Genomic DNA, 15,313 nt, shown 5'->3' with positions numbered 1-15,313 from the left:
GACAAACCAAAACAAAACAATGCCCTGTACGGAGAACAAAAATGTTCTTCAACCTACCAATCATTGCATTTGATAATATTAACTTAAAATTCAAATACAACACAAACTTCCAACCTAAGCAAGATACACATGAAAAATATTGGGGAAGAAAATCTGTCCAAATGTCTTCCCTCATTCACCCCACAACTGAAGCTGAAACAGTTATGTCTATAACTTACATTGCCATTTAGTAACCTTCATTCCCAGCAGCTCAACTTATTCTTTCAAGGGACCAAATAACCAGAACCCCCACCCCCCACAGCCCCCTGGAAAAAAAAAAATTATGTTTTTATTTATATCCTTTATTTTAAACTACTGGGGTCCAACCTGTCATTTTAAAGACAATTGAAAGGGAAAAATAAAAGCAACTCCACGGAACAATATGATAAAAGAGGGGACAAAATCAGGCCGCGGACTTCCCTACATCTGAAAATCTCTGAGAAACTTCCAACTCCTCTACTATCACGATTGAACGGCCAGCCTCTGAAGATGTTCAAAGAACACTTGAAGGCTAACATCATCGGTAAAGATGACATCTGTCCCAGCAGCCATCTCAGTGGCATTATTATATGTTGCCGAAGGGTTCAGCTTTGCCAGTAAGAATCTTGCCTACTCATTTGACCAAAAAAGAAATCAAAGTAAGTTTTCCAAAGACGATGACAAAAAGAAAATATTGCAATGCACAACATGAAAACAGAAAGGAATAGGAGTAGGTGCTCCGCATGTTAAAGCGCAAACAAAAAGTGGTGAGGATGATGAAGTTGGTCAAAAGATCGAGGACTGCAGATGAAAATCTGTATGTCTAAGGAGGCAACAACAATCTTTAGGGAGGGCATTCTAAATTTCATGGTCTAAAAGTGTCTAATAACACTCGTTTTTTAGCTAAATAATAATATTCGCCCAAAAGTAGCCGTCATAATATATATTGTAGAATGTAGATGCGCCTTACATGATCCAATTCCTATGCCAAATTTTAAAATCAGTAAATTCATCTATTACGAAGGTAATAGCACCATTCGGTTTCGAAAAATATACTGACCTGGGATCCATGCTGATCACATACCACCAATCTAGGAACAGGGAAACGTTCATGAATTATCATTTTTGCATCATCCTGTGGAGCTTGCAACAACTGTGCAAATGCCTATAGGAAAATCAAATGGGTTAAATTAACCACAGCACTCCACCATAGCATCTTGGTAATAAAGAGAACCATAACTGTATTTAGCCCTACTAACACCAAATCCACAGTGAAACTCCATATCAAAAGCAATAACTGCAAGCTTAAGTTTGATGAGTAGCTTAACATCTTTGGGAGACAACGAGACGGAATATGTAGCAGTGCCGGTAGGAATTTGAACTCATCAAGTACAAAACAGTGATGCAGGTGTGACACCAAGGCAATTAAACAAGTAGAATAGGAATAAGATAGAAGGGACAATACATTAGGCACACTTCCCAACAATCAATGAAACCTCTCAGTTTCATGCTCTCAAAGAATGGACAAAAAGTGCACTGTACAAGAATAAGCAGAGAAGCTTGAACTAAAAGATAACTAGCCAAAGGTCCCACACATAAAAGGCCAATTGACAAAACAAGAGTCAAATTGAGTTCTAATGGGCAAAGCTACAGCTCTTTCCAGAAAACTAAATATGTTTTTCTGAGTGCAAGAATAAAAAATAAACCTTAAATTAAAAAATACAGATGAAAAACAGGGTTTCTCGCACATATTTTCTCAGGTTGAGGAAAAATTGTTAGCCTCAGTTTTGAAATAGCCTAATGCAGAGAATCTTGAACATTTGCTATATCTCTAAGTCTTTTAGAGCTTGGACGAGGACTAGGTCTAATGGTTAATGACATTAGGGTTGAACGTGAGTTCAGCTTGGAATACCAGATTTCTTGTTTATCAGCTTCTCGCCAAAGACAGCATCAGTTAGTTTTTGCAAGGTGGCATTTTATATTAATTAGATGTGAGATGCGCTTGTAACCCAACAATAGAATCATTAGTGTTTGGCAAGGCAGCCTCAATATCTTTCTTGTCAGAATGTAAACAACATACACTATCCTTTAAACTACTAACATTACTCTTTAATTTCCAAATGTCATGCTTTGTAACCTGGAAATATTGCATATCATCATCATCATATTTAGGTCTAAAACTCCCAAATGTGGTTTAATTAAGAATCAGTACAAATGTTCTCTAAAGAAAACAAATATCCAGGAGAAATTTTGCATTGATTGCTCGCACACCCAATCGATGCACTAAAAAGTTAGGATCCCATGTCCCACAGGTATTTACTAATCCAATTAATCCAAATGGCATGTTCTCCAAGGGAGGAATAGGTGCGTAACTTCTTTCCTTAGAAACATGATTGAGAGTTTCCTACCTCATACGGCTCGGCATTCAATTCTTTCTTTTCCTACATTGCATATCCAAATTTTTCAAAAGGTTTGGAAATTTGGGATATTAAGGGTTTAAGATTATTGAAGGATGGACTTCAGGTTTGTAGTTTTGTATAGGTCTGATTTGATTGTGATCCAGTGACAAACGATGGATTGAATTTGAAACAACATGCTCGCTGTGCCTTATTTTCTCAGCAATTAAAATAGGGCATGGAAAATATAACTTTGTCTTAAAAGGCGCTAGGGTAACAACAAATGGAAGTCTGAAGTAAGAAAGCTACTTGGGTAATATTCCACAAGCTGTGAACACAACCTTGTCGCACCATTGTAAGAAAGGAAGGAAAATGGATAGAAAAAAGAGAATATACTAGTAAAGCGGCCCACTGTTCCTTTTTTATCTCTCTCAACATTTATACTGTAATCCACTGTGACAGAGTAACAACTCCATATTTAGGTATTTAAGGAACAAAATAATTTCAGAGGTGTGTGGATACCTATTATCATCATCAACGCCCTAACCTGAAACAACTTGGCATGAGAACTAAATGTAAACATAAAATAAGGGTTAATTATACTTGTTAGCAGCGAAAGATATGGCTTGTTAAGGATTAGTCACTGAAAGAAATTCTATTACAAAGTCGTCACCCAATGTTTCAAAATAAGACAATTTAATCGCTCGGGCAGATTTAGCACAGGGTCAAGCATCCCGCTGAAGTGGCATATAATCAATAATTATTGGTCAAAATCTACTTATGTGACATTAAGTCAACTACATGTGGCAAAAAATGCTTGTGGCAATATAAAATAGTTTTTGAAATACAATTACTTAACTTTAAAAAATTTACAATAAAATAAAAACAAGAAAGAGAGAGAGATTGGGTTCCCGCATCTTCTCCTCCATTACCAAAGCGTGAAAACTTGAAGACAAAAGGCAGGAAATTCAACTGTTTTATCAATGGTTCCTACTTCCTATACAAAATCACGCCCATTATACAAAAGATAAAGGGAGAAGGAAGCTAATTTTGGATCTGGAGAAGGAAGCTAATTAAGGGTTTTAATTTCACGATTGTTCAATTGAGGCGCTTAGAGTTGCAAACTCAGCAAGATCCATCTATGATGGAAGAAACCCATGACAACTGTCCCTCTCTCCTCCATACCCACATACCAAAACCTTCGATTCACCTCCCTAACGAAGCATTCTTCTAGAGAAGATGATCACATGTTTGACGACTCACCAGAACCAATCCTCCATGAATTGGGTAAAACCAGTAGACAAACCTACAGCTCTAAATGTCTCTTGCAATTGCAAAATAGGCGGTGGCAAGTCACAGATCCACAACGTCTTGATCTCGCCACCTTCGAAAGCACTCCAAGGAATGCCATACTGCCGCACTTGCGATTACGAAATAGGCGGCAGCACGGACAGGGAGTCCTTTAGGGAGAGACGAACTGCGGGTTCTTAAGGGAGAGATGGGCTCCAAGCTCAACGGGAGAGACGAGGAAAACTAATGGTCATATATCTAAGCAGGGATGAAATTGGGGATGAATTCAATGGTTGACGGAGGGGATTAGCCGATCGGGGCTCATCAAATTTTTTTAGGAAGAAAAATATTATTTATTTCCACATCAGTTTTTAAAAAATATTATATATTGACACAAGGATTTTGTTGATGTGGAAGCCACATAAGCAACCACAAAAGAATTTTTTGACCAAAATTTGTTGACTTAATGCCACATCAGCGGACTCCTAACCGGAACTGTATAAAATCTGCTCGGGTGACTAAATTGTCTCATTTTGAAACAATGGGTGATGACATTGTAACAAAATTTCTTTGAGTGACTAAAGTGTAACAACCCTTATCTTTCGGTGCTATAAAGTATAATTAACCCCATAAAATAAATTAGCGACATTCACCACACCTAAATTTCATCATGCGCCATTACAAATGAGTTGAACAACTAGAAACAGAGATATTTTAGGACAAGGAAAATACTCGAGCCAAATATGCCAATACGAGGGGGGATGAATTCAACATTATACTGGAAGTTCATCAGCATTTAGCATAATTTTGATATGCAAGATTTAGGTGCTACGGTCTGCACTTAACATTTTCCCTGAAAAGGCATATCAATTTATGGTCCATTAAAAGGAAACTCCAAGATTCTTTGACAAAATTTCATTTCTAGAGCTGAAAAAAGAATCTTACGGGTTCCTAAATCAGAACAAAAACTGATCATGACAACTAATACGCATAATATATAGATCAAAAGAGATGCTTCGAAGATGTTTGGGGCAGCAACCAAAGAAACAATGTGTGTGCCCATGAGGGCATATAACTAAATCCCATTTGAGATTTGTGGCATAGAGAGCATAGATAGGTAAATCCTATAGTAGCTGAGAGCTGTATGCAAAATGCAACCTGTGAATCTGGGAAAATGGCTTTACATCGTTCCATATCCAATCAAGAAATGTAGCAATGGGATAATGAGTGCATACCTGGTGCTCAGGTTGGTTCTGATAACCCATGTTACGCCACTGTGCTATAGTCATACCATGGAAAATGACAACACTGAAATATGAATCTAATAAGAGAATACGGTCAGCTGCAATAGAAGCAACATCCAACAATGCCGGTTGGGGAAGTGAACTGAATGAATAGGATATCAATGATGGCTGTATCATGACAGCAGCATTCGTAATATTTTCCCGATTTAACAACATGCGGAAGTAGGCTGTCTCATCTGGACTATTGTTAAAAACCTGGTCAAACACCATTCAGGGGAAAAAAGAAGAAAAGATTAAGCATCCATACATACGTGGTGTATGGACAACTTGAGATAAACATAAACTGCGGAAGATTAGTCACCTGTACAAATTGCGACCGCCGAAGATTGAACATAAACTGAGGAAACAATGAAAAACAAGGGTTTAATGTAAAGGATGATGGATCATCTTTCCGATAGTCGCCAAATTTCGAACAGAGACGAATTAGGTTCCGATCCAGCCATCGAGTGGCATCAAAGCCTTCCTGTTCACAATAAACCAGATAACAGGAGTGACTTAGTTATTGCCCAAAATTAGGTCACAAACACATAAGATACCTATATAGAATGGAAAAGAACCAAGGAATCTAGAAAATGACATACTTAAAAAAATGTTGTAGTTTCGCATAAGTTTATAAAAGGAATTTGATGCAATATAAATTTCATTTGTATTTGGTGCAGAGATTGCAGAACAAATACCAATCATGGGTTAAATATCTTCTCCTGTTCAAATTTAACATGAGTAAATATTTTGTAAAATGGGTTAATATTCCTCAACTTTTAATAAGCACTTATCTAGGAACAGAAGATGATGCAACAACGGAGCACATATTCGGATTCATATAAATATCCGAAGGACAAAATTCAAAGAGTACCTCTATCTCCATTTTAAAGGATGCTATTCTAGCCATAACCACAGCGGCTGTTTCCTGATCAAAACCCTGAACCAATTCCTGCAAAAGTAATATCAAGTGTTAGCATTAAGCCTTTCCTCAATGATGCATGAACAAAAATATTCTCAGAAACAAAAATGACAACAAATAATATAGCAGAACTGATGTAAGAAGGAAAAAAAAAGCTACTATGGCCACAAGAAGGGGAACTCAAAGATTGCCAATAAATAGTTAGTGAAAAGTATCCAATATGGAAAATAAAATTGCACACCCAAAGCTTTGAAGGACCTGGCTATGACTGACTACCTAGGAGTAATAAAAGCCTAATCAACCAGGAAGTTAACACAATTCACAACTTTATGACTAATCAACCAGGAAGGTCACACAATTCACAACTTTATGAAAATCAGTAGACAAATTAGATTTTCCAATACATTAGAATTTAAAAAATGGTGGTTCTTAGGCTGTAATAAGTGCCCCTGTGCAAGGAGGTGGAAATAATATGTACCTACTACACAATGCCCCACACACAGAATTTCGTAGATCAGGATGGAAAGCACCGGAACACAATAATCTTAGAAGGAACCGGAACACAATAATCTTAGGGTCAACATTTAAACAAAGGACACGTTAATATCATGGAGATACTCTGCTTTCCTATCAACGGCACCTCCATGGTGCCATTTCAATGAATCACATCCTTAGTTTGCTTAAACAAATGGAGGGACTGAACCAACCTCTGAGCTTACGGCACTATCTATCCAACTTCTAGTAACAGTTGTAACTCGAAGCATCATCTGACCGTCAGGGCTTTGATAGCTGGAAAAAAAAATAAATACCCACCAAACTTAGCAAGACAAGATCATATCCACTGATTTAGAAAACAAATAGTCACCAATAAGATCCCCAAGTACCTTGTAAGGAACTGTATGTATAACTGTAAATTTGCTGTTCCTGGGGTATTTGACCGCTCACTTGATGAAAGGTCAAACAAAACAGTCAAGCAAGTGCTTTTGTCGAGGCCGCACATTTTCCAAGCCGTAGTATTTCCTTCCCCTAGGATTGTATCAGCAACACTAGGTCCTTTCTGCAAAGCCAGGAGCAATTAGAAACTGCTTTTAATAAATTAAGCAAAAGTCATATCATTCCTTTGGGAAGTACTGGAGAGGTTGAAGTTTTAGCTGAGGCTCTCGGATGCAGCATTTGCAACTTGCCCACAAATTATCTCGGGCTCCCGCTTGGTGCTAAACATAAAGATCATAATATTTGGAGCCCTTTGATTGCTAGTTTTGACAAGAAGCTGTCAGGATGGAGAAGAAATTGCTTATCAAAAGCTGGAAGGTTAATGCTGATTAAGAGTACCCTCTCTAACCTCCCAGTTTATATGATGTCTATCCTGCCCATTCCTTCCTCAATTGCTGGTAGAATCGAGAAGATCATGTGCAGATTTTTGTGGGGTGATTCCTTGGAGAGCAAGAAGATGCATTTGGTGAATTGGAACTGTGTCAAGCTCCCTAGAGAAGTCGGAGGACTTGGGATAAAATGCCTGTTGACTTTTAACAAAGCCTTACTAGGCAAATGGTTATGGAGATTTGCCACCAGTAGGAATCAATTATGGAGGAGAATCATCGCTTGTAAGTATAGCACTGAGCATAGTGGTTGGTGTACTAAGCAGAATAGAGACCCTCATGGATGCAGCTTGTGGAAATTCATTAGAAAGGGTTGGGAGGTCTGGCTTGCTTTGACTTATTATCAAGCTGGTAAAGGAAACTCTATAAGCTTCTGGAATGACGTCTGGATTGGAGACACTTCTCTAAAGGATTTGTTCCCGAATCTTCACTGTCTAGCTACACAAAAGGGGGCCTCCATCTTACAGTTGCTTCAAACTCATGATAGAGATACTTCTTGGAACATCACCTTTACTCGTGAGGCCCAAGATTGGGAAGTGGAAATGTTTACTAGGTTCTGGCAGTTGGTTTATGGTGCAAAAACCTATCCCACCAAAGAAGACAAAATCTGCTGGAAGTTGGAAAACAGTAAGTTGTTCACGGTGAGTTCCTTTTATAAAGAGCTTCTAAAGGACCACATGCACCTTGGTAACAATCGTTTCCCATGGCTCTGGTTATGGAAGTCTAAGGCTCCTCCTAGAGTTATCTTCTTTAGCTGGGAGGTTGTTTGGCAGAGAATCTTAACTCAAGACAAACTGCAAAGGAGGGGCTTCTCTCTTGTGAATAGATGCTATTTGTGTAAAGCAGATTCGGAGTCTATTAATCACCTGTTCCTGCGATGCCACTGGTCCAGAAAGGTCTGGGAAAATGTTTGGAAGATGTTGGGGCTATGGTGGGTCTCTCACAATACTGTAGAAAAAGAGCTACTTGCGTGGGCTTCTATTGGAAAAGACAAGCACCAAAAGAATTTCTTTCAACTCATTCCTATGTCAGTTATGTGGCTGATTTGGAAAGAAAGGAACAACAGAATCTTCGAAAATAAGGAATCCTCCCTAGACTTGTTTATTGTAAATTGGTTTGCTTGTCTAAAATTCTGGAGTCTGTCTTTCCCTAGAAATGTTTTTGATCTTATTAACTACTCGTCCTTGTTGTAGTTGTGGGTTGCACCCCTTGGGTGTTTGAATAAATTTTTCTATTCAAAAAAAATAAATTAAAAAAAGACCCAAACAAAATGTTAAACCAAAAAAAAAAGAGAGAGAACCCCTATCAATCTCCAAATTTAATATATTTTACTGGAAAACGACTTCCATAAACAGTCGAAAGTTCAACCTTCTCTAAAGAAGTACAGGATCCAATAATCCCCTGAATTTTGATGTCCTTTGAGCAGTTGATCTCAAGTGTGCCACTGAAAAAAAATAATGAGTTTGACACATCAAATAACAGAAAACAGTCCATTCGTGGGAAAAATGACATAAACGACAAATGCAGAGTAAATCTATGTGCCTGCAACATCATACATAGAAATTAAACCAAAAACCAGAAAGACAAATTCAAAGTTGAGCAATGTAAAACTCAACAGTTAACTGTCAAAACAATTAGTGTAACTTATTAGCTATCAAATTCAAATTCAACGGTAGACTCGTTGAAAAAAGTAAACACGGCCACCACAAAATGTCAAAATCATGCCATTTCATCAATGTATAAAAATTCAAGTCCTTTGCACTAGCTATATTCAAATATCGTGTTAAAAGAAGCAGACAGGGCATTGAGGGCCCATACATAGGATTCCCAAGAGTCAAATCTGAAGGAGATAATTTCTTCTCTTTTTTTGGAAACAAAGAAAATAAAAATGAATTATGCAAATCAACACATGCAAAAAACGTATAACACAAACGCCAACACTTGTATTCATATTTCTCTACGTGTCGGCAGAGAAAAAGAAAGCGCTTCAGCTATTAAAATCCCCTACAGTTCCATATAGCTCATACCAAGTGCCCATTTTTGGCTAAAGATGCCTATCCCCTGAATGCTTCCCATCAGGCTTGAAAAGTCACTAGAAATAAACCTCGCATGATGAACCATTATTTTTAGATAATTTCTGACAATAAGTCAAATACTTGAACAGACGATGATAATCAAAATGATAATCGATGCTAATACAATCTTTGCTCATTTTAGCATCAACAGAAATCAAGTAATTGGCTACCTGATACCTAAAAATTGTAGTTCAAAAATTGTTCCCGGTATTGCTTGATTGGCTAGAAACATGAATGCAAGGATAGAAATGAAAAATTCTTTGGTTGTTATATAATTTCATCTTTTCAGATGCATTAATTAGTTGGAATTCTTTCAATGGGGGAACAATGAAGTGGGAGTTTGGTCTTTTCAGCAAGTTTATCAGTATTGTTTTCGATGACATCTCTCAGCTTCCAATGTTTTATTAGCAAAGAGGCTTGAGTTACAACCATTTCTTTTGCTTCAACACCTTTTTCCAAACCTTGATCACCAAAATGATGTGTGAAAACGAGCGGAGAACATAGTGCCTTCTTCCTTTGGCCATATTTGGTTTGTTCGGAGGGAGTGAAACAAAAGAGCTTTTCATGGATGTTTGATTTGAGATATATGCTAGTAAGTGTTTGTAACTACCAATTAATATGTGGGTAGTGTTTCAGAGACAACCACATATTTTTCAAAATAATTGATCTTCTATCTTGAAGATGATTGCATTTTGGTAGCTCCCCCTTGCCACCCTTTCCATTAATAAACCCTTTTACTGCTTAATGACCATTGAACATTAATTGGCACAGAGAGAGAGAGGGGCCGCCGGGGGGGGGGGGAGAGAAGATGACGTTTAAAAATAAAAAATGACAAAAGAGATACTTTAGGGAGACTTGAAACTAAGAACATTCTATGCAGACAACTCCATCCAGGTTAGAACCTACCATGCCTACGTGTACGTCTACAATCTACTTTGGACTGAGTCAAACAGCAATATAAGAAATGACAACAGGCAGCCACCAGAAGATCTAAATCAGCAGCTGCAGAACTTTTATACCTAAATGTTTGTGTAAACTCTGTGTAACATCCAACATAAACCAGAAAAGTTCACAATAATAGCTGTTATAGTATGACAAGGAAAACAATGGATTTTCCGAGTAAGGATGTAGAGGGTAGACACATCAGCAACAGAACAGGGTGGGTTTCTAATAAACCATTCAGAGCAAAGAAGCAACCACCATAGGGTTCTTTCCATAGATTAGAAAGGAGAGGACAGAATTAAGAGAGAGACAGAGACAGAGACTGAGTATAACCTATAAAGTGGAAGTGTAATGATATATGATGAACTCACTTGAAACAAAGGCCAAGAGACTGTTCACCATCTTCAAAAACGCGCTTGAAAGAATCTTTAAATACAGAATGTCCAAAACTTTCCGCCAGAACCACAAGACCACCAGTTCTTTCAACGGCAACTTTCATTTCTGCAACTCCAACCTAAATATTCACAAATCCTGGGTCAATGAATAACAAAAGTACAATCTTCAAATCCACTACAAAATAATCATTAAAGGTAAGTAGGTAACTACAGAACAAGTATGTGCTGAGTGCAACCCTTTTTCTCCCAAGATACTAATAAATTATTTAGCTTGGCCATCATCAAAATCAACCAACAATATATAAAAATACAATAAAAGCCTAAAGGAGACTATTAGAAAGACACGAAAATTCTATTCACAAAAACAAAAGGACAGAACCTATAGAAAAATCACATTTCCCAAGATATTTCAAATAACTATGGATGGACGTAAGGCTAGAAAATTCTCACACATACAATATCCCACTGTAGCTGAACATATATCAGCCCCCTCCTGGAATACCCAATTCTTGCCCCCATTCACGATATCACAGTTATGCACATGATATCACAGTTATGCACTCTTGTTTTGTTATTTAGAAATATCGCACAAATTACCATTCAACAATATTATATATAATGATGCCATAACCCCACCACCCGCCCCCCTTCCTTTCTCCCCCTCTTCTTTTCTCTCTCCCTAAGAAGAGAAAAATAAGTATGATATGTAACAGAAAAGGCTCATTGATGCACACCTGATCAAGTGCAGACGCAAAAAGGTCTAGGACATGACCCTGGTTGACCAGCTGCTTTGCGAGATTGTCATAGAATTTGACTGCTTTCTTAAAATATGGTGCTGCATCCTTATCGAGATCTTTATGGGAACGCACTGGGTCTGACAAATCTTTTGAAATAATCTGCAGCATTAAGCAAAGGTTAATTTTATATATATATCTATGTATGAAATATGAATGTATGTAAACCAAAGAGGCAGACAGAATTTTTACATGAATTTGTTAATGGAAACCAGGAAGAAACATAGTTCAACGATCAAAGGGACTAAGGATCGGAGATTAATTGGGAATTCATAAGTCTCTGTTTACCCAGTGTTAAGTCTTATTGTCACATTAAATTAAGTTAGAAATTGCTAGAACTATTTTAATTGAGCTTTCTCAATTTTTATATGTAGAAGATTTACCGGAATTTCCAGGTTCTCCAATTGTTAATAATAAGTGTTGATATGACCTTCTAACATGTGACTTTATCACATAAAAGTCCTAATCAAAGACAGCCCATGCTAACTAAAATGAATAGAAAAAAAAATAGTATCGAGAGCAGATGAGAGTTTGCAGCGAAGTTGATTTGCCAGGGTGATGCAATCCACTCTGTGGTGTAATGGCAATAATCAGAGGTGTGACATCTGGTGTCTGTTTCTTCTTCTCTTTCCCCCCTAGGTTTTCAATAATTACACACTTGATTTATGTTATTTCAAGTCCTAACTTTCTTGTGTTCAAGAGCCCAAGCCTTTCCACAACCTAAATATAGCACCACCAGCCAAAAATCTCAAACCCAACAACTAAGTGTTAACGGGAATATTGATCAATTTGGTGAAATAGATATGGACGGACACGGAATCTAAGGAATTAGAAAGCATAATTTTTAGATATCAAAAAATACCAAGTTAACAACCCATGTTGAGGATTCGAGCTAATTTGCTCAACGAATTATGTAGCCAACCCCAAACTTTTTGGAATAAAGGCTCGATGAGGAGAAGGAGGAGATTGCGGTGTCCACACCCAAAGAACACTGCTTGCGATCTTCAATTTCCTCAACTTATTCCATCATCAAACTTTGCCCAACCTTTACCCCAAAGAAACTCTAAATTCCTAAACCTTCTTTGTTGTCACCACAACAAATTAAACCCTCACTAAGCCCTAAGAGTGAAGACTGCTAATACTGCCCTCCCATATCACGACATTAATGTCACATTTAAAATGAAACGATATAAAGTCCAGGAATAAATCAATAAATTATCATATATGTACTAGTTTATCAGAAACATGGGTGGTCCTGTCCTTTTATCTTAACTAAGTTATCCAACCCACCACCTATAGTGGAATGAGAAATACCAATGGAAATCATTCCTATACAGGAGAAATGACAGGTAGAATGGATAAGTCTGCCAAACATGGCAGTGAGAAAGTTGGTTAAATGGAAAACATGCTCTCGGTTGCTAGCTAAATCAAAATTATGACCATCATCCCTTCACTTACAATTCCTCATTGCACTCTTTCACTGCACAACCATCCTAGAAGAAAGAAAGAAAGAAAGAAAGTATCAAGCCCGCTGAAAATAAAAAGAGTTGGAGAAAAGAGGATACTTCCCTTCTCTAGTTCTCTTCTAAATGGAACTTCAGGTATCACCATTTAAGGATAATATCAACTTTTTATGAGCACCAAGCTGTACTTCGACAGGGGAGGGAAACAAAATGGGTGCTATTTGGCTGAAAAGCTCAGCATGTATGCAAAATTGTTCCTAAGAACTGTTCTTATCTTTGATTGAGTAGCACCTTCTCGGTTCCTCTTAATGAAATCTCTTTTACATAGAAAAAAAGAAACAGTAAACAAAAATCTCAGTCGTACAACTAAAATAAAGGAAAGTTTTACACAGAATAAGTTTAAGTAGTAGAACTGAAATGAGGTTGTAGTAAAACAGAAAGCATAATTTTAAACGACAAAACTTCAGGATAAGACAGATGAAAGATATGTAAGAACCATCATTTGATGACAGTTCCAACTTCCAATCGAGTAATAAGTCTCTATGGGAGTTGCAAGGAGGTTCACTGGTGTTAAAATCTTTCAAGTTATTTGGAGCAAAAGCTCCAACCTTTACTTTGATATTACCATCCAACTAGTACCATAAAATAAGCAAAGGCAGCTGTGACCGCTTAAGCAAAATCAAGCTTTAGTTACATACAGCGGCTGGACAAGGCCCAAAACATTAAAATAAAAAAAATAAGAATGGAAAGGCTTTACCGTGCCTGGACCTTCTGTGCATGGACCTCCTACCAAAGCTACTATTCGAGCCCCTGTCCCTGGTAAACAAGCTCCAAGCAATCCCGCTGCAACACTCAATGCAACTCCTGTGCACCTTGAGGCCCTGTTACCAGGAGGAACAGGCCATTGATCTGTTTGCAACTCATCCAAAAGCTGAAACATCCCATGCAAAATTTCAAAGATTCTGTTAAAATATAGATTCAAAAACACACACAATGCTTTAAAACAGTGGCAGCCAAACACACCGTATTGATGGTGTATTCGCACTCAGATGCAGGCAAAAGGAAACGTGCAATGCCGCCATTTGGAAAAACGTTTTGAATCCCTCCTTTCTGATACCCAACAGGGACGGCTGCTGTTCGCCGACCAGCTACTCCCCCGCTGAGCCCTAGCTGCTCCAAAACCTGCTCCTTAGAGATCTCCTTATCACCCCTAAAGACATAAACCTTGGACAACTCTGAGAATCCCAATTCGTGAACCTGAGCCTGGGTACCAAACGAGACCAAACCCACCAGGGCATTATCTGGCAGCATCCCGATTGCCCGCTTAAGCGCGGACTTGACAAAGTCTAGCTCCTCCTCGATCATACAGGTGTCCAGGACGAAAACAAACACCGGAGACGAGTCCGATGGGGGTGGCTGTTGTTGCTGCTGATGTTGATAATGCTGTTGAGATGGGTGAGGGAGGGTGTACTGAACGGTGGTGTACTGAGGGTAGAGTTCGCCGGGGAGATTCGTCTCGGAGATCATGGAGTATTGTTGAGGGAAGTGGTTACGCTGGAAGCAAAAGGGGCAGATCCAGATCTTCGCAGTGAAGTCGACACGGGCGAAGGAGTTGAGGGCTGCAGCGCATGTCTTGCATCGGAGAGGGGCGTAGGGGAGGGTAGGTATGTCCGGGTGCGGCCGGATCGGAGCGATAGTTGCCGCCAAAGGGATCACGCACTTGCTTGCTTCAACCTTGGTCCTCGGCCACACGTTCCAGGTCATCCGTACTCCGTCCATTCCTTCCGGATCGATATTGGCCATCTCCGACATGGTTGAGATTGATTGATTGACTGATTGACTGATTGATTTGTGTTTGTGTTTGTGGGTTTTGAATAATCAGTGGAGAGTGAAGAGATTGAAATGTGTGCGTTTCGGATTGAATTGTTTGAGCGAAAGGCGACCCCTGAAGAAAGGGTGAAGAAAGGGGTCACCGCAAAGGAGGCAAACGGAGAAGATACGATCGAGGAAATTTCTGTGTGAATTTAGGTTCGCCAAATTCTGCTTCTTAATTGGAGTTTTCTGTTCTACTATTTCTTCAATACTCCTTATCTAACTCATTAATGGATAAATAATAATCGCCAAAAATAATATCATTAAAGAGATGATTACTAGAAAAATCAAGCATGCAATGTGACCAATAAGCACCAATAAACTCCTAACTTAACAATTGATATTCCATTAAGTACAAAGTTACTTAATATAAGATAAAATTAAGAGACAATTGTACAATTACATGTATGAAAATTCTCAGGTGAGTGATCCATATGACACTATTCATTTGGTGTTAGTGTAGCCCCCACATTAATCGGTGTGA

The 15,313-nt window shown here is 38.3% G+C and overlaps 1 protein-coding gene across 2 annotated transcripts; it reads right to left on the bottom strand.

Moving 5' to 3' along the window:
• Positions 1 to 27: 27 nt before the first annotated feature.
• LOC119994961 (protein transport protein SEC23-like) lies at positions 28 to 15,033 on the bottom strand. Of its 2 annotated transcripts, XM_038841299.1 has the most exons (12): positions 13,981 to 15,031; positions 13,715 to 13,888; positions 11,435 to 11,596; positions 10,677 to 10,819; positions 8,657 to 8,732; positions 6,794 to 6,966; positions 6,617 to 6,698; positions 5,862 to 5,939; positions 5,310 to 5,471; positions 4,940 to 5,203; positions 1,079 to 1,183; positions 28 to 648 (listed from the first exon to the last, which is right to left on the bottom strand). In XM_038841299.1, the coding sequence occupies exons 1-12, from the start codon at positions 14,767 to 14,769 to the stop codon at positions 502 to 504; spliced, it is 2,355 nt and encodes a 784-aa protein (XP_038697227.1). In that variant the 5' UTR covers positions 14,770 to 15,031; the 3' UTR covers positions 28 to 501. The 2 variants fall into 2 exon arrangements, with proteins under 2 accessions (XP_038697227.1, XP_038697228.1); XM_038841300.1 differs by lacking the exons at positions 28 to 648; positions 1,079 to 1,183 and adding an exon at positions 4,407 to 4,557 and having other exon boundaries at positions 13,981 to 15,033.
• Positions 15,034 to 15,313: the final 280 nt, after the last annotated feature.

Source organism: Tripterygium wilfordii, unplaced genomic scaffold, assembly GCF_013401445.1.
Source record: "Tripterygium wilfordii isolate XIE 37 unplaced genomic scaffold, ASM1340144v1 ctg422, whole genome shotgun sequence".
NCBI classification, from domain to species: domain Eukaryota; kingdom Viridiplantae; phylum Streptophyta; class Magnoliopsida; order Celastrales; family Celastraceae; genus Tripterygium; species Tripterygium wilfordii.
This window is presented reverse-complemented; position numbering and strand designations above follow the sequence as displayed.